The 21260-nt window shown below is 38.4% G+C and overlaps 1 protein-coding gene across 1 annotated transcript; it reads right to left on the bottom strand.

Moving 5' to 3' along the window:
• Positions 1–6987: 6987 nt before the first annotated feature.
• Positions 6988–17894, bottom strand: gjd1a (gap junction protein delta 1a; the record flags this gene model as incomplete). The annotated part of the gene is made up of 2 exons (XM_081367316.1): positions 6988–7816; positions 17824–17894. 2 exons carry the CDS (start codon positions 17892–17894, stop codon positions 6988–6990), a joined length of 900 nt encoding a protein of 299 aa, XP_081223442.1.
• Between the last annotated feature and the right edge of the window lie 3366 nt (positions 17895–21260).

Raw genomic sequence — 21260 nt, 5'->3', positions numbered from 1 at the left:
TGCCATTCTTGGTAAATATTTTATGCTGTTTGCTATTATACAGCAGCCTGAACACACTTTCATCACTCTGTTGTTCTTTTACCAGAGAATAAATATTTCTGGTGTTGGCATTCTGAAGGTTCTAATATGTGTGGTAGAAAGGGATTGTGCTTATACTTCAGACTGAGATTCAGGAAACCATCTCAAGAGGACACTGGCAGTCAGAGGGGAAATCATGAGAAGTCTAGATTACTTAAAGCACTGTACCTGTGAAGCTGAAGTGACAGTGTGTTAAGCGCTCGTGTGTGTGTATGCATGACTGTGCGGTTTTGTCTGGGAGTTGAAGCGCAGCAGATTAGCTGTGAGCACTTAGGTCTGCTTTCTTCCTCTGATGTGATTCTTTCTGATTCCCTTTCTTTTTCTTTCTTCCTTCATCTCTCTCTCTCTCTCTCTCTCTCTCTCTCTCTCTCTCTCTCTCTCTCTCTCTCTCTCTCTCTCTCTCTCTCTCTCTCTCTCTGTCTCTGGCGAATCTTCTCTTCTCAGATCACTTAGAGAGAAATTCTTTTTAATATTTTGCATCTAAATGTGGAAAAGACTGCATTGTATGTGTATGTGTTTGTACTCTTATGTATGAGTATAAATATACTTATCGATTTCAATATTGATTTCTCATTTTACTGTGGTTCTCAGTGCATTGATGTTTTCATTAATGGATTTTTTTTAGATTAATTTCATTACGGTTAAAGCCGAACATTATTGACATGAGTGAACCTCTTCCCCAGGTTTAACAATGTTTAGTTATTTGTATATCATTAATGGACAATGTTATATTATTATTATTATTATTATTATTATTGTTGTTGTTGTTGTTGTTAACAATTAATATTTGTTAAATACTCAACTCTCTCTCTCATAACTATATTATTATTAAAATTAATTGCCACTTATCACCGCGTGTGTTTTGCACTGGTTCATAATATATTGTATATTATAAGTTTTAATATATAAGTGGGTGTATAAGTTTTTGTCAGAGAGCATCGGGAAATCCCAAAGCAAAATGACATTGATGCTCAAGTCTCCATTGCTCCTTCTGCTTACTGTTGCTTTACTGCTTTTCAGTTAAAGACCAAAATAGATTTTGCTTTACTGTCAAAGGTCAGCAGGATCAATGGTCAGATAGGTTCATGTTTTGCTGTGCATTTTTTATTCTCACTTGTTTAGCAGGCAAATGCACATACCACTCGCTCCATTTCATTTACAGCAGCACACGCCTTACTCTTTCACTCTCTCAGTAGGAGTTCATTTTTAATGCTGAGTCATTTGGCGTGTACTGGAGGATGTGATTGCAGTATCACTGTTGTAGTGTAAATAATAGATGTTTCTGGTATTATTGAAACTCTAAGTGTTACTCAGCACAACTTGGTGCTCACAGCAGCATGCATGTGTTGGTAAGGGTGTTAGTCACCAAAAACTAACCTGATGTCGTCAGTGTTGATGCAAAGTAGATTTTATACTAAGAAAACACAGCTTGAAATGAATTTAACAACTATTTCTATAAAAGGATTTCACTGACTACACATTGCAGAGTTTATTTTTTGGGATCTGGATTTGTTTTACAGTTACAAACCAGATTTAAAGAAGAGTTCTGTTAGAATGTGTGTTTGATTCAGGATGTGGGGACCAAAGGAGGAAGACAGCTTAATAAACACAATAAATAATGCCGAAATGAAAGTAACAAAGGCTCCGTTTACACCTGGTATTAAGATGCGTTTTGGTCGATCGGATCACAAGTAGACGAGGGAGACACATACCCGTTTACACCTTGTTCTCGCACGTTTTACACGTTCTCACTCCCAACTCGTCACATATGGACGCTACCGTAAATACTAGTTTCCTAGTTAAAAAATTGGACATTGACGCCCTCTCAAGTCAAAATTTGGATGCAACGAGCTCGTAATCACGACTTTAGAAGTGTCACTTCTGTCCTGTTTTCTTCTTCAAGGGGAGGGGCTATGGGCGGGTAAATTAATGTTGGTGTTTTTTTTTCAGATCTTTTGATGTAATGGACAAAAATAATCTTGAGCTATTTACATATGAATGCGCCGTAGTCGCAGGAAAAACATACGGAAACATTTGTTTCTGCTCTGAAAGCTGCAAGACCACGTCAACTGCTTTGAGTGCATGTTAGAAAACAGGAATGGTGAGAGAACATTGTGCTTGGTATGTTTTTCATCTTCAAACCAAACTTGGGTCTTAGTTTAAATCCCGTCTGTCTAGCATGCTTCCCATAATAATTAACACGTTAGGTCAGTAGACGGAAAGCAGGCAGTCTTTTGTGGCTGTTCACACTGTCAGTCCAAATCCGATTATTTGTGTATCCGATTGGCATCTGATCTAAAATTATTGACGTCCACATTGTGTTTCGCAATTATCCAGATCCGTTTTGTGTGTCCATACAGCTTTTTCGTTTTCCAAATATCTGCAATGGTTTCTATGGCAATGACGTTGTTGGTAGGCATAAGGCAAAAATAACTACAACAACAACCTCAACATGGAGGGGTTTGCAATACAGATGTTGTCTTATTTACAACATGACAATGTGTAGCCGCCGTGCTGGACGCGGCAGAACCGTAAGCTATGGTTGGTATGAGCAGCTTTATTCCGTACTGTTGTCTCTGTCGGATTCGAATCATGTCTCCATTAGGCTGTATTGTAGTTTTCTGCTCGTCCAGCACTTTGCAAAAACATAACCTTGTTTCTGCAGCGACTTTTAGCATGTTTTTCTATAGCAACGTTTTACGTGGCGTGAGAAAGTCACTTAAACCACGCGAAATCCGTTCAATGAGATTTGAATAGAATTTCAAACCACATATGAATATGGCTCGAAACAGATAAAAAAAAAATTGTATTTCTTGTGATTTGGACTGATAGTCTGAACGTAGCCTATGGCAATCCGGTCGAATGCGTTTTCGACTGGGCCTACCTTATGGAATTGGTCGAAAGTGGACAGACGCTGTTTACCCCGTGTACTTCTTTAACCTTCGTTGTGAGCAGTGCCGGCCCGAGCCTTTTGGGGGCCCTAAGCAGAATTTGATTTGGGGGCCCCCTCCCACCACGCGGAGTCACCTGTGCTTGACGATTATTGACACAATGTCACTCTATAATGTTACATTATAAATTAATACAATGAGGTTATGTATTAATACAAAATAAATAGCCTACTTAATAAAAAATAGATACTTAAATAAAAATGTTTTAACTTTTTCTTTACTCTTTTACTAACTCTTTCAAACTTCTGAAAACAAACTGTCAAAAAACATATTAAAAAAAAAATTATTTGCAAAATATCCTCCAACGTTTTGCAACCCTTTGCAGTTTGAATGATGTCTTATATGAACATGACGGAGTATGTGTTTATGTTTCCACTGTTCGATCGCGCCTGCGCCTCACACACACACACACACACACACACACACACACACACTCACACACACAACATATTCCAGCACTGCAATCTTGACATCGCAGCCTGTTCGTTATAGCCGTAATAAAATATAATAATAAAATAGTCAACCTAACATATAAAAATTACACTGCTCTTTTTAAATAGTCAGTAGTAGCCTACAATTCGTACCATTCAGCGCTGCGTAGCCTAAGCACCGCTCCACTGTGATGTTTCCAAGCACATTTTTGCGCATGTGAAGAGAATGATTTTTTCCCTCGATATTGGATTTCAAGCACATTTTTGCGCTTGTGAAGACTAGGATGATTTTTTTCCCTCGATATTGGAACGTGGGTGAAGTACAAAGAAGCCTATAATAGAGCATAGTTTACCATCCAAATCCATCGCGAATGTTGAAACATTTTGATTCTAATGAGAGAGATCCGCTTTCACTTTCGCTTTAAATTATTTCGTTTTGGCTTGTTTATAGTTATTTTTTTATTCTTGTTCTGTTCTGAATATCATTAAATTTAAAGGATAAATCATTGATCAAATCAAATTTGTGTGAAATGGCTTAACATTACCGTGACTTTGCGCACGAATTTTCTATGCACGCGAGGTTATGCGCATATGACTCAAACACTGGCAGACACAGCAGCAGTTGTAGGCAGGTATATTGATCATGAAATCAGAATATTCTTGTCTTGAATTATTAATCCATTCATTAATTTATGTCACTTGTTTAATTTAATTAATATGTAAAAAAAAAAAAAAAAAAAAAAAAAAAAAAAAAAACTCGCTTGGGGGCCCCCTGGTGGCGAGGGGGCCCCAAGCAGCCGCTTAGTTCGCTTATGCCTCGGGCCGGCCCTGGTTGTGAGGACCAAATGTCCCCACAAAGATAGTCAAACCTGAGATCACCTACATTGTGGGGAGTCAGCGGTCCCCACGAGGGAAATGGATTAATAAACATATGCTTATTTGAAAATATAAAAGCAGAACGTTTTCTGTGATGGGTAGGGTTAGTGTAGAGGATAGAAAATACAGTTTGTACAGTATAAAAATGTGTCTATTGAGGGTCATATAAAGCAGCTAATGAGGATGTGTGTGTGTGCGTGTGTGCGTGCGTGCATAATGCATAATATGACCAAAGCCTTAACTTTTTGTGGACTTCAATAATGATCAAATGATATGAGAAAAGATAGAAAAGAAAGGAATATAGGTACTTATCTATATTTATATATCTATTATCTATGTATATTAGCCTTCAGATTTTAATTTCATTTCATTAGAATTCTGAGAATGGCTACGATCACCTAAAAGGAAAAACTATAAATATGATAGAATACCCATTTCCAAACATTAATTTAACACTATTAATGATTTAAATAACTTTGAGGACAGCACTGAATAAAGCACAGTTGGAGTGCAGGATCATTTGTATTCCATGTATGAATAGAGATGCCAGCAGCACATACAATAGGAGCTATACTTAGCTTGTTTAACAGCTCTGACTCATTCCACATTAGTTAGCAACCATTACACTGTCTTACCTACACTCATTTTCATTTCATTTCGAATGTCTTAATTTAGCAGCTACTCTCTTTACAGCTAATGATTCAAGATCATGTTTGGCTATTCGTGGCTAACACTCACTAGGTTTCTATCCAACAATCAAAATTAAGAAATCCTAAATGAAAAAGCTAGATATGTACATAAACTCTGAGGTGGGTTTTCTCATGTCAAAATGCACATTGAGCTGATGGAAAAATGTGTTTTTGACTGTTTGGCCATGTGTTTCTGCTCTTTCTTACAACAAAGATGGGTGACAGAAGAGGGTCCTTCAAGTATTGTGTGTAGTTGATAAAAACATGTAATGTTGCACATTTCAGAAATTCTGTTACAACTGTGAAACATTTGGATGGAAACTCAACTCAGCCTATTTAGTGTGTGATGATTTTCCAACTGGGTCAAGGTAAAAAACACACACACACACACACACACACACACACACACACACACACACACACACACACACACACACACACACACACACACACACACACACACACACACACACTTCCTCTCTGTGGTTAAGAGAACATCTAGGCTATGCAGGTGAGCAGTGCTGTGTATTGGTTTGAGAGAGTCTGTGATTTATGCTTTCACTGCCTTCATCCCTGCAGTGATTGCAGTCTGGATAAAACCCCTCCAACAACATGCTTACTTGGATGGAAATTCATGTATATCAGCACACAAACAAGTAAAGAAGAACTCTTTATGCTACTATATTTCATTGATTTTTTTGAATAGTTTATTCATTTATTTTTATGACATATATTTATTTATAATTTATATATATATCTATATATTATTGCTGCACTGGAGCCGTACTCAGTATAGACTCTCTCTGTCATTCCCATAGAGCTATAGATCTCCTCCCGCATGCTTCAGAATACACCTCAAAAATACTGGGTGCAAAAAAGAAACAGTCTGTTTCTATACACAGCTCGTAACACTATCTAGCCATTCTAATGATGCATCGTAACATGCCTTTGTCTGGAAATGCCCATAGTATAAAATCACAATTTTTCCTGTCCATTGCAGAACAAATGCAGATAAATAACACAATTATTGTTTTTTCTTTCTTTCTGTTTTTTTTTTCTTTTTCTTCTTTTTTCTTTTTGGCAATCAATTCCTTTTAAATAATGGCAAAAGCTACACTTCAGTGTGTTAAATACATGGATGTTGCGATATCAGTATTCTAAGATATGTACAGTAATGATTCGGGGGTTGGTGAAACAAAGGAATTTGGACTGGGGACTGTGGTGTGTCAATGTTGATTTTTGCATCTCTTTTAGCTCCCAGCAAACGTGGGGGTGACTTATCAGAAGATGAATGTTCGTTTTCTCTTCTTGCCTTGTATACTTAATAGCTATATCTATAAAACTATGCAGAAAGAAAGAAATGAAAGAAAGCAAGTGGGGGAGAGGCATAGAGGAGTCTGTGCTGAGGTAAATTTTTATACTCTTTTGTTTGTCCTCCTTTTTTCTCTTTCTGGCTGTTCAAAACATGAGGGATGTCTCAGCGTTGACCCTGGAGAAAACTGTTCATATTTTACAATGCTTCTGAGTCACATGCTGAGCAGTCCTCTTGCTTTATCCCTCCACCTCTTTTGACAGCAAGCAATTAAATTTTGTTTCTTAAATTTCTCTTTTTCTGTTGGAAGACTTTTGTTGTTCAGCGGGGCTCAGGGATATCAGTATGTGTGTGTGTGTGTGTGTGTTTGCGGTGTAAATGTGTTTGTGTACCAAGTATGAGCCCTTGTTCTGTTCCCCAGCATTCATCATTAAAGTCTGAAAAAGCAGTATTCTCCATAAAGTTTAGAATCCTAAATCTGATTTTCTACAGTCCTCACTGGTTCATTTGCTTTTTTATTTTCACCCTACCCCTCGCTCACCCTGTCCGATCTATGCATAAAATTAGCAGTGTCAAGTATGCAGCACAGGGCGTGGCCGTCGCCTCATCAGCCACACCCAACCTCGTCTAAGCCCCTCCCCTATTCGCTGTCAGACATAGGCTGATTCGCTAGACTGGGTGCGGCCCAGGTTGGGCACAGATGAGAGGTGGGACACATCCTTTTTCCGGATCTCACAAATGGACTTTCTGCGAGCCTGGACGCCACGGATCGCCGCCTTAATCTTCCGCCAGCCCAGATGGTTGAGCTCGGCCAAGTTTAGGACCACGCAGATCCCGCTAACAGCGAACATAAACACCAGGAAAACTGTCTTCTCCGTGGGACGTGACACGTAGCATTCGACCTCCTTCACGCAGGGGTAGCGATCGCACTCAAACATGGCGGGAACATTGAATCCGTACAGGAAGTACTGGCCGGCAAGAAAGCCAATTTCCAGAACGTTCCGGAACACCACCTGTATGACGTAGAAACGGGAGATGCCCTCCTGTTGACGCATCTTGGCACTTTTGGAGTACGTGACCCCCTGCGGAATGTTGGGGATGTCTTTCAAATCCAGACAGTCACGGTCGTCTTTACTTTCCGGGTGCACCAGGATACCGTTGATGTTGCGGAGCTTGCGGTTGTGTCCATGTCCGTGGTCGATGTAAGGGCCGTGCAGGAGGGTGTAACTGCGATCTTTGTGCTTGGCAGACTGGTGCACTGAGTAAGTGATGAAACAGAGGCTGGGCGTGCACACCAAGATGATCTGGAAAACCCAGTAACGGATATGGGAGATGGGGAAGGCTTTATCGTAGCAGGCCTGGTTGCAACCTGGCTGCAGCGTGTTACAAATAAACATAATCTGTTCGTCCTCATACACCTTCTCTCCCACTATACCCACGATCAGGATCCGGAATATCACCACTACTGTCAGCAGGATCCTTTGGGGGAGAGAAAGGAAGAGACACAAAGAGGCAAGGAAGAGGAAGGCAGTGATAGAGACAGGATTGAAGAGAGGAAGGAAGAAAAAGCGAGAAGAAAAAAGGATTAGAGTTTATTTCATTTTGAGGAGGACTGACAAACAACACATTGTTAAATTGCTTTTTCCCCTCTATTTCACAAATGCAGACACATGTGCACAAAATGACAAAATAGTGAGTAATTGCTGTAAGAAGCAGAGGTAAACAGGCATTTAGCCGCCTTTCTAAATGACCTGATATACTGATTTAAAGCTGAAATGTTTAATTTTTTTTAAGTTAAAAAAACATTTGTCTATTTCAGCTTAATATGAAACAAAAACTTTAAACCATTCCTATATTCCCTAAAAAAAACCTTTTTACGTAAACACGTTTACACAAAAAATACCAGCCCGACATTGTTACACTAGTTTAACCAGTGGCGTGAGATTGGGGGCGGGACTATCTGTTTGTACAACCAATTGAGGATGAGTAACCTGTCTGAAAAAAAAGTCATTAGGTGTGAAATTCATGCAGTGTGTTTGAATTCAAGCAGTGCATGTCGATTTGAAATTTTGTCCGATGCCAATGTTGGACTCACCGGTAAATGGTATAAAAACTCTTGTATGATCTTTTCATGTGATTTTAATGTTATATTTTGTAGGGAATGTCAAAATAATAAGATAAACCCTACTTAATCTATATTTAGATAGTAGCCTATTGGCTGTTTCTTTTGAAACTTGTTAATGTCTGTTATTTGACAAATACTACATTTTATCCACTTCGTCTGCAATAAAGCAAGCAAACACATGCGAGCGTCGCTACAGGAAGCAAAAAAGTGTCCATATTGACGGCTGCAGTCGAAGTAGAACACACCTAATATTTTTGGTGCTAAATGCTAGTGTCACAGAAATTTCATCTTTAAGAATGTACTGGAATATTGAAAATATCTGTGTTGGCCATTCATGAACACCTTTCATGTTTCAACATTCATTCACGTGTGGGTGTGTGTGCAGGCATATGTTCCCTGATGATGATGATAACTGGGGCATACTGCATCAAGGCCAGCAGAGTTTGTGTTGGGACGACTGTGCATGTTTGCATTTATATCCCCACCTCTGCTCTCTTATCAGATTTTTGCAAGTTTAAATCTGTACTCAGTGGAAAAATAAATGGAGATTCATACAAACACACACACACAAATCTAGACAAAAGCACAGACTCATTTGATCATAGTGATCAATGTGCTTGATCAAAGTTCAGACACCAGTCCTACAATCACACATGCAGGAATGTGACATATACTGTAACACACAGTGTGAGTGTCCTGATGAGAAACACCTTGAAGCTTTACGCATAGCCGGGTCTCCTGTCAGTGTGCCATTTAGAGCGAAACATCTCCATCCTTCTGTCTTACGCACACTCTCTCTCGCTCTCTCTCTCACTCTCTCAACAGATGCAGCTTGAGCACACAAATGTTCCTCAGTCTGTCTAGCTCTCATCCTTGCACACACCTATACACACACACACACACACACACACACACACACACACACACACTTGAGACCATCCTTCACTCACAATAACCTTGCTCTAGAACCAGCCATGACGTTATTCCATTGCAGGCTGGTCTCAATTCATGAGGACATACATTTTCTTACACACACACACATACATCGTGAGAACTAGTATTTTGCATTCAGTATTTTATAAGACTTATAATCATGATGTACTTCTTTGAGGCCCGATCGACTGTGTTAAGCTATTACCCTGCAGCAATGGCTCTCATATAGCCCTCAGTCCAAGTCCCTCAGCTTATTTTTAGCATATTGGATGGTGTAGTTTAGTGGTTGAAGATCTGGGCTAGTAAGAAAAAGGTTGCATGGGGCGATACTTGAATTATAACCAGTATGTGTCCTTGAGCAGGTTTCAAGTCAAGTCAAGTTTATTTATATAGCGCTTTTCAAAATACAGATTGTATCAAAGCAGCTTCACAGTATTAAATTAAAATAATACATCAATGTTTGTTTCTAGTGGAAAACGTCCACGTTTGGTAATGCTGATCAATAGTATTGTTGATTGATTAATTAAATTAAATATCCCCAAATATCCCCAACTGAGCAAGCCAAAGGCAACAGTGGTAAGGAACCGAAAAACCCCGTCAGGTGACCTAATGGAGAAAAAAAAAAACTTGGGAGAACCCAGGCTCATTCGGGGGCCAGTTCTCCTCTGGCGTTTATAAGGTCGGATTTAACTGTAAGATTGAAAGTATTATATGAATGCCTGGCTGAAGAGATGCGTCTTTAATCTAGTTTTAAACTGGGAGAGCGAGTCTGAGCAACGAACAGTATCAGGAAGACTATTCCAGAGTTTTGGAGCTAAATGTGAAAATGCTCTCCCTCCTTTGGTGGATCTGGATATCCTATGTATGACCAAAAGCCTCGAATTTAGTGATCTTAAAAAGTCAGTAGCAATACCTTGTAATTAATACGGAACTTTATAGGTAACCAATGCAGTGATGATCAAATTGGTGTTATATGATCATATTTTCTTGATCTAGTAAGAACTCTAGCAGAGTAGAACTCTTTCAGACTGTCCTTGTAACTTAAAATTGTGCCATTCTACAGTAAATTTGTAGAAACGATGTGGACTAGCCTTGTTTTTGTGGAGATAAATAAATAAGTATGAATATTTACATTGTTGTGATTCAGTTGGCATATTAAGATGTACAAGATATACATACAACACTAATGTTTAAAAGTTTGGGGTCGGTAAGATTTTCTAATGTTTTTGAAAGAAGTCTAAAAATGACTGTTTTCAATTGTGATATTTTAAATGTGATGTCAAAGCTGAATTTTCAGCATCATTACTCCAGTCTTGAGTGTCACATGATCCTTCAGAAATCATTCTGATATGTTGATGTGGTGCTCAAGAAAGATTTCTTGTTATCATCAATTTAAAAAAAAACAAAAAAAAACAGTTGTTCAGCTTAATATTTTTGTGTAAATGCAATAGAGTTTTTTCGTGATTCTAGAAAGTTCAAAAGAACAGCATTTATTTGAAATCAAATTTTTGTGACATTATAACTGTTTTTGCTGTCATTTTTTGATCAACTCAATGCATCCCTGCTGAAAAAAAAAATACTAACTCCCCGTGAACCCAAACTCTTGAATGGTAGGCTACTGTATTTTACAAGACTTCCATGGCACACTCAAGAAAGAGAGTGATTAAGGCAAACAGGTTTTGCTTTCTAGCCTCAAGCGCAGGTTCCCCCTCCTGGACTTAGTTAATTATAATGTGGAGTTGGAGGGGTGAAGGATTTCCTGATAAATTTTCAGTGTTACTTTAGCATGCTATTTATACATTATTAGCATTGTGATGGCTCAACGCTAAATGTTAATATATAGAGCACAATTGACCGGATTTGATATTTGATATAATTTGATGAAAAGTAAGTAATTTAATGCCATATACTTTTTCTTTTCTTCAAATAATGTTGTGATTGGTCCTGGAGGTGGTCTTAGAATTCTTCTTCTGAATTTTTTTGTAGAGAAAATGAATGCGAAAAGAATAATGAGAAATCATTTGTGCTCTAAATCAGAAAGGCTAATGTTAGCTCAGTGCTGTGAAGTTAGCAGTGGTTTTAATGGACATATGGTGAACATTTGCGCTGCGGTAAGTAGGACAGTTATGACTCTTGATCAAACTCAATGACAATTTTCTGTAGTATAACAGCAAGACATTTTTTCCCCGGTTCAAACGGCAGATGGTGTTACCTTTATATAACACTTATAATAATTAGAGTATAATACAAAAAAATCTAACGTAAATGTATCAATGGCTAACAGCCGTGGTGGGTCTTTAAATTAGCAGCACATCCCCCACTCCCTGCTGCCGTTACTATAGCAACCACATAGTGAACCACTCAGCACTCTGCACTGTAAGAGAGAGAGACCGGTAAGGAGGGAGGGAGGAATGATTGATGGAATATTGGGAAAGAGAGCAAGTAGGCATACCAAGGGCACAGGGCAGGCACAAACATGCATACCAAGAAAGAGAGGAAAAATGAGTGTGGAATTAGAGGATGATGAAAAACACATAGGGACTGAGAAAGTGAGACATCTCAAGGTGAACTAAAGAGAGAGAAAGAAAGAGCTTGGATATAGGATGAGAAAAGGAAGGAGGGAAGAGGACACAGACAGATGGGCTGAGGCAGACTTGAGGAGCAACTAGACAAATAGACAGATACGGAGAGACAGATGGAGAGAGGCGACTGAGAGCATGCACCGAGAAACACAGCATATTTATGAAATAAAACATGAAGGATTCATTTACAGCACCTGGTGTGTGTGTGTGTGTGTGTATTGTGTGTAGCGTGTCAGTTTGCAGAAGAGTAATTTACAGTGAATGGAGCGTGTGTGTGTGTGTGTGTGTGTACAGTACGTTCAGACATAAAACTGTCAAGCTTTCTTTCTTTCTTTTGTTGTTTCTGAAGTCACACAAACCTTTAAACACATTATTTTTTAAGCCATATATGTGCGTTTCTCATTATAATTACAAAACGTTTTTTTTTTTTTGGTCTTGTTTCCCAGTAGGCTACAATCTAAACATTCTTAGCATTTACTTGAGATGCAACATGAAATATTAACTCTTTCCCCACCAGTTTTTGAAAAAAGTTGCCAGCCACCGCCAGCATTTTTGACCATTTTCATGAAAGTTTCATAGTCCCCAGAATATTTTGTTGTATGAATATCTCAATATGCAATATATCATAAGAAAGAACAGAAAAAAAAGTTTTATTCTAGCTTAATGCATTATTTTTTTATCAACACTTTAATGTGGGTAAAAAAATTAGAAAATCACGTTTTTGTCAAAGACTACATCCGGATCGGATTTAGAACGGTGAAAAATACAGAATAGGAAAATCACTTTTTGCAGTGCATTTATGCAAACACACAAGAGGACACACCTGCAGATATAATAAGAATAAGCATTCTCTTTCCCAAATAAGCCTAGACACACACAAAACAGAGTTTTATTTGAGTGAAATAACACTCCAAATGTTTTGTATTTATTTTTATGTATCGGAAGAACAAGGAAAATGTACTAAAACTAACAGTATCTCACAGGTTATCAATTATTCATGAACTCAGTGATTTTCAGCTCACATTCTCTGTCCATCTTGCATCTTCTCTCTTTCCCCACAAATCAAAACACACATTTCGCTCTTCAAATAAACATTGTCCCTGGTAAGAAAGCATTTATAACAGCCATGTATACAGCTGGGCCTGTGTCATGCGTCCCAGTCCCCCTGCCTCTCCACAGATAGAGCTCTGATGTGCCGAATATGGGTGTGAAACGTTTAGGATTTTCAATTAATCACACACATATAGAGACAAACACATATGGCTGTGCATTTAAAATGATCAAAATGAGGGCATCATTCTTTCGTTTTTATATAAAAGCTACCTGTTACTGTAACCCTAGCCCTACTCTTTTAATTGAATTAATTGAATTATTTTTTATTTTATTTTATTTTATTTTTTTAAATTTTGGGATAAAAAAAAAACCTTATGAATTGATTTTCCAAATCATGGTGTCCTCAAATGTCCTCAAAGAGAGGTTTTATCATATTTACATACCTCATGTAAACACACGTGTCTCCAAAGGATAGCTAAATAAACCACAAAACACACACACACACACTTATTCAAGCATAGAAAACGAGGACACCAGGACAGATATGTGTTTGCAAATGACTACTCTAGAGATTTACCTCATGCTCTCTATCTCTTCCACTAACTCTCTCACTTTCTCCTCCTCTGTGTCAATAAAGACTTTCTACCTCAGACATGACTAGTGATGCCCTACATCCTGAGTGAAAAAATTAAAGAAGACAAGGAATGAAGAACGCAAAATCATAAATTCCCGAGAGACAAAACCAGCTAAATAGATGAAAGGATGAGAAAATGTAGGGTAATGTTAGCTGTACGTGTGGACTATGACTTCAGAAAAACAATTTGTTCACAGACTTAATCAAAGCATTCTGATCTACACACTCACAGTGTGTGTGGTACCATAAGAGAGAAAGAAGGGCTGCGCAGTGATAGTTTTCACTATAAAGAGTTAGAGTGTGCTGCTAGAAACTGCAACGCCATTAAATTTCCAGGGAATGTATGAATTTTTGGGTAACACTTTAGCACACTGTTCTGTCATTAATGTATAACTACACAGGGACAAATGATCAACACAATGTTGACATTCTATAATAACAAGAAATTCTAAATAACGAATTAGTAAGTAATAGCACTCGGTTGAACTACAATTTACAGGTTCATATAAATGATAATAAAAATGATGTATGCTTAATTATAATATAAAGGTTAAAAATAGTACTTACTAATTAGCTATAGTGAATAGTTACTAGAATTTTAATATTGTGTTTGTCATTTGTTAGTTATTCATTAATGACGGAAAATCCTAGTGTTACCGTGTATCAACTGCTTTACATTTTAATATAGCCTACTGTAAAATGCAATTTATTCCTGTGATGCAAAGCTGAATTTTCAGCAGCATTACTCCAGTATTCAGTGTCACGTGATCCTTCAGAAATCAGAGAAATCATTCTAATATGCTGATTTGGTGCTCAAGAAACATCACATTGACATAATAATTATCAATTTTGCTGTAAAACTTTAAAAGAACAGCATGTATATGAAATAGATTTTTTGTTTACTTTGTTTTCTTTACCGTCACTTTTTATTTAACGTGTCTTTGCAGAATAAACGTTTTTTTTTTGTGTGTGTGTGTGTGTGTGTGTGTGTGGTTTTTTTTTACTTATAGACCCCAAGCTTTTAAATTGTACAAATACTAATTTTTTTAATTTAGGAATGGGACTAATGATATTGCTAAGTAATTAATTTATGAGCTAATGTTAATGTTGGAGATATGGGGCTTGTTTATTTCCCTTTCTCTCTAGCACTGCAATAAAGATTGAGTGATATGAGCACGCTACTCTCTCTACTTCCATCTCACAGGTGCCACTTAATCATCTGTATTAGCACAGGAGGTGTGTGCGTGTGCATGTGTGTGTGTGTGTGTGTGTGTGGCAAGAGATTATGAAAGACTGAGAGATTGATGATTCTATATTTAATCTGTGAAAGAATATAGTAGATTTCAGCACAGATATAGCCGCTGACTATAGAATACAGGGATGTTGTTATGGTATGGTTCAGGTACTCTCTACGACTACGTTGTGATTGTTTGTACAATCATGTCTGTGTAATTTCCCCATAAAGCATGAAAAAACAACGTGTGTGTGTGTGCGTATGTGTGTGTGTGCTGACCCAAATGTTGTCCTGACCAAACAGTAAATGGAGAACGGTGTAGATTACAGTGTTGTTGTGACCATTCGAAAATATTGACTGGTTGAAACTACAACAGATCATCTATCAATTACAAGCACAGACATACAACCGCACATACAAGTGTTTTTGCTAGGATCAGATCAGTTCCATTTAGACTCTCTCCCTGCAAGAAAGAGAATAGTGTGTGTGTGTGTGTGTGTGTGTCTGTGTGTAATCATAAAGCCTGGGACTGAACTTGGCTGAGCTGCGGTGTGTTTGTCTTTATGTGTGTTCTGAGGGAGGGAGGGATTGCAGCAGCTGATGAATGATAGTAGAGGATTTATTCATCTGTTCATTCATTTATTCATTCTGTCGCTATGATTCCGGCCTCAAGAGCTTGATCAGACCTCAAAGGAACAGAGAGAAGAATACGCAGATTACCTCACACTGAGAGACACATACATCAGCAGCACGTGTTTTCAACAACACAACACTGCCATGCAGATTCCAAAACAGCTCCAGTATGTGAAAAATAAGTGATTTTGTGTGCATTTGCCTCAATCTATTTGTGTGTAAGTGGGTCAAGTTTTGCCTACATTGTGTAGATCAAATGTTCCCCACATGTAAACAGTAAGAACAGAAATCCTCTTCATTTTGAGAGCACTCTTAGATGAAAAGGTTCTGTATAGAACCTTAAAGGGTTCTGTCAGGCGATTCATTGAACCTTTTAGAGGTTCCCATTATGAGATTATTTTATAAATGTGGTTATAATTCATTTTTAATTTTAACTATATTTTATGAACTAATCAGCTTGTAGACATACTGTATCACTAGAAAAAAATGAAATACCTGGTTAAACATGAAAGTATTATGCAATCATTTTAGACATTTCTCCCTAGGTAGAGCCTTTTTGTAATAAAGGTTCTTTAAAATTTAGTCAAAAACCCTAGAGTGCCAAAAATGGCTTAATAAACCCACTCTATAATGTTGTGATGAAAATTAAACCATCCGGAAAGGTGAGTTAGGTGTAAGGTTAAAGGATAGAAAACATAAAAAAAAAAAAAAAATCAATAGAAAGTTCCCATCATGATGATGAGAATAACAAATGGCTATATGTCTGTGTGTGAGTGTTTGCATTTCCCTCACATAAAGCGTTACATAATATATTAAACAGTTAGCTAACCTCAAGACAACCCCACATTAAGGATTCATTAAATGAAGGCAAGTCTGCGTCCCAGTTTGTGTCAGAGGTTTTGTGATCGATTGATGTGAAGTGATTGACTGCTGGTTAAAGCAGTGCTGGACTGATGGAAGTTTATTACATCACCTGAGGTGAAATCAGTGTTCTTTTACAGGCTGAAGTTTCATTAAATGAAAAACACCTAAAGTCATCTCTCGAGACGCTAACACATTTAAAAAAAAAAACAATACTGACTAAAAAAGCACAAGATTGAAAAATACTTTACTTATTAAAATACTTATTTAATTAAAAACTAAAAGTAAAGTGTCTGTTTATATATCCTTGTGTTGTAATTGACTAGATTATATGAACGTTCTTCTCAAAACCGCAGAATGTTATTTTCAGTATGTCTGCGTAGAAATGAAATATATAAGCTTGAGTGTGTGCTGCCCACTAACATGCCCTCTGTGCCACAACCCACACACACATCCTCTCTCAGACGGGAGAAGGACGTGCCCTTGATGTGGGGCTACCTGCAGTTAAGGTTAATGAGCACAGCAGAGAGTAGTGCTTACTCAATTATGACACACACACACACACACACACACACACACACACACACACACACACAAAGGTGCACACACTTTAGGCTACCAATCTCAACATGCCTTCATGACACACGGTTAGTGTAGGTGGGTGCATGTTTGTGTTAATGGGAGTGTAATATTCTTCCTAAACCTTTTTAATATGCTTAATATCAACCATTCATTTTCAGGAGCCATAACTGTAATTTCAATTAATAGCAAATCTCTTGGTCTGAGTCTTTAAGGCCCATAATGCAGCTTATTGATTACTGACCATTTACTTTGCATCAAAGAGAGAGAGACGGAGAGGAATGCATAGGCTACACTCTAAAATTACCAATCATTTTTTTTTTGTATTTAAGTCTATGATGCTCACCAATGATGCATTTATGCGATCAAACATACAGTAAAACAATAATATTGTAAAATATTGTTACAATTTATAATAACTGTTTTATATGGTAATGTATTTTAAAATGTGATTTTTGCTTTGTGATGCAAAGCTGTATTTTTAGGATTCTATGATGAATATAAAGTCCAAAAGAACAGCAATTATTTGAAATAGATTTTTTTGTAACAATGTAAAAGTCTTTACTGTCACTTTTGATTTGATCAATTTAATGCATCTTTGCTGATTGAAAGAATTTTGATAGATAGATAGATTACCTATGTTAATTTATACATCTTGTTAAAATGTTTACAAAATGTGTTTGTACAAATTACCATTCACCTAGGTTGACCTAATGCATTTACTAATCTAAACTATTTGAACCTTAATATATAAAGTGTTATCAGCATATTTGAATTGCTCACTCCCGAGCCGCCACACATGCACACAGTCCTTCTGTGAGGTGTGTGTGTGTGCTGCACTACAGCTCTTACCTGCCGATCATAGTAGAGTGCTGCTGTACCGCAGCCTCCAGCAATCTCTCCAGTATAGTCCACTCGCCCATGATGCCGTGCTTTTTGCTCTCACTCCACCTCTGACCTTCAGGTATTGTCACGACCTCTGCCCTCGGCAACTCTTCCAGTGTCCCCCTGTTGACCTTTGAACGGATATCTCGGGCTCCTCTTGAAAGCCGCAGCTGTGTGCGTCCGTCCGTGCGACCGTCCGTGTGTGTGTGTGTGTGTGTCAGGGTAGCGCTCTAGTGCGGAGATGAGCTAGTGTAGCATCTGCAGCAGAAAATCTGATGATGCTGAGACACAGAGACTTCAACCATACTGCATCTCTCAGTCGCACACACACACACTGTCCACATTCACTGCTTTTTCTCTCTTCTCAGGGCGTAGGACCCCCTACCTGCTCTTGCATCTCACCCTGTGCTACAAATACACACTCTCTACACCTGTCTGACCTTTTCTACCCTTTCCTCCACATGCACACTCACACACACTCACTCACTTGACGGTCACTGCAGACTCTCTTTTCCCATTCGTTGAGCTGAACGCTAAAGGAACACACATGCAGGAGCACACGGATGAAGATGCAGCTCTCTGAATCTCATAGCAACGCCTGAGCGCACCTTCACACACACACACACACACACACACTATCGCCTGTGCTCCAGTGTGTGGCGGCGGCAGCAGCAGCAGCAGACGAGGATCGTCAAGGTTATGTCCGGTTGAGTGATGAGCTCGTGGTCATGTCTGCGGCTCAATCTTCCTCAAACCTCAGCCTCTCTTCTCTCTCTCTCTCTTTCTCTCTCTCTCTCTCTCTCTCTCTCTCTCTCTCTCTCTCTCTCTCTCTCTCTCTCTCTCTCTCTCTCTCTCTCCACACCTTCCCCGTTCCTTTCGTCTTTGTGCTGCACTGCTGTTGCTGCTGATGATACCTTTCCCTCTGCTCCTCCTCCTCCTCTCTCTCTCTTTCCCTCTGTCACATGCCATAAGCATGCCACCCACCCTCCCTCCATCCCGGACCTGCTCTCCTCTCCCCTCCTCCCCTCTTCTTTCTCTTGTTCTCCTCTGCTCTGCTGACTGTTTCACTTGTGCTGCTGTTCAGGTTATCTGTGCTGCAGGAGGCAAACAGGTTTTAACCTTCTCTTATTCTGTCCCACAGCATGTACACATTAATAATAACGACACTTCTGCACTTTCTGAACCCTTTTGATTATTTTGGCTTGTATTTACTGTAGTGTCAGACTATTAATGGGGAATTGTGATTCTGCGGTGCCTAACCCCATCTCTCGCATTCTATTATTTTGGTCAGCTCTTCAGTTCTTCATCCTTTTTCTTACCGTCATCTATCCAAGCCCGAACGGGTATCAGGCTTTAGAATGTTGGCTGAAAAAAATATTTTGAAGCACATTTTAGATTAACCAACAACATGTAATTAAAGTAAGGGAAAATGTATTGCAAAATGTATTTGAGTTGCAAAGCTGTATGTTATGTTAAAGGTTCAGCTACAAAAAAATATACAAAACAATTAGATGAGCACTACGACAACATTACAGTAGTAGTCCTTTGAGGGAATTTTCACTACAATCAATAACTGAGACGCAAGATGACAACAGTTGTGTTTGTGTGAAACAGAACAGAGCACTGTGTGATACGAAAAAAAACAAGAATGTAGTGCCTTTTTCAGGTATCCGGAAGAACGGTTTGTATATACACCATTGCCATGGACAAAGCAGAATATTTGGAAACATCTGACCGCTGAATGCTGGGATTGACTGGTCAGAATGCAGCATTTCAATTAACATTATTTTAACATCATATAGTATATTATACAATATTATTTGACATCACTGAATCAACACATAAAAAATAGCTCCTTAGGGACAGTTCAACCAAAAATGAAAATTATGTCATTATTTACTCACCCTCATGACTTTCTCTCTTCATTTTGAAGAATGTTGGTAACTAAACAGTTTTGATGACTTCCATTTAATGAACAAAATATGCTGAGACATTTCTCAAAATATATTCTTTTATGTTCCACTGAAGACAGAAAGACATGCAGGTTTGGAACGACATGAGGGTGAGTAAATGAAGGTTTAAGTTAAACATTGCAGGCCATCACTTTTTACAATGTAAAGTGATAGCTTTTTTATTTTATACTATTTAGGGGGAAAACGGCATGTTCTAAATAAAGGTATTATCCAATCTCTGGAGCGTGCACCCACATATTTAAAAGATTGGCTCCATCACAACCTGTCATGCACTTATATTTCATTCAGTTCATTTTCTTATGTCTCCCATCTCTTTCCTCATTCCTTGCACTGTCCATCAGTGCGGCCACATGACTCTGAGTGCTGCATTTATTTGATTAATATTTCGGGTTGATTCCCTCCCCCCTCCCCTCCTCCTGCACATTCCATCATTTCACCTCCGCCATGTGACTCAGAGACTAGGGGTGTGAAAACGGAAAAAGGGAAAGGAAACGATTTACAACCAACATTTAAAGGCTTGGTGTCCAATCAATTTTGATAGAGCACCTACTTAAACTGTAATTTAAATTATTGTGTTTTTGTACGGCTCTTACCTACTGTGTGATGATTACTGATGCAGTTATACTGTGTGTAGGCATGTGTGTGTCAGTGTCATGGTAACATTGTGTATAATTACATTAGTCTTGTACTGCACAGAGAGAGGAGAGGAGTTGGCTATCCACATAAGCAAGCAGCCATTAACCTTTCCCGCACACTCACTGCCTGAGTAACTCCTAAATGAAATAGTTAATCACAGAACAGCGATGTCATTATCAGGGGGCATTATGGGTAAGGACACACTGACTTTGGCTATGTCAGCTGTTTATACTCTCATAATGCAAGCGCGCACATGAACACTCAAGATGTTAACTGTGGAGGTGGAGGAGGGATGGTTTTTGCTTCATGGTTAAACTGTCTGGACTGCTGTTTGAGGGAATGCACACTTTTGGAAATTGTGGTTTTGTCAGGTTTCTGTAGATGTGTTGGCTTGAAGGCAAGAGGCACAGGTGTGTCATTTGTGACCTAGAAAAGCTATTTCTCTTTTGCTCTCTTTCAGACACACATACAATTAAATTACATAAACATGAGTGAACATGAGGGTATTCAATCTGGACTCACGCCTGCTCACACTCACGCCTGCTCACACTCACGCCTGCTCACACTCATGCCTGCTCAAACAAACATGAGTTCAATTGAATTATAATCTATCTATCTATCTATCTATCTATCTATCTATCTATCTATCTATCTATCTATCTATCTATCTATCTATCTATCTATCTATCTATCTATCTATCTATCTATTTGTCTATCTGTCTATCTATCTGTCTGTCTGCCTGTCTTAAGGGTCAGTAAGTTTTTTTTAAAGGAATTAATATTTTTATTCTGCAA

Source organism: Scardinius erythrophthalmus, assembly GCF_964197995.2.
Source record: "Scardinius erythrophthalmus genome assembly, chromosome: 5".
Taxonomy (NCBI): Eukaryota; Metazoa; Chordata; class Actinopteri; order Cypriniformes; family Leuciscidae; genus Scardinius; species Scardinius erythrophthalmus.
This window is presented reverse-complemented; position numbering and strand designations above follow the sequence as displayed.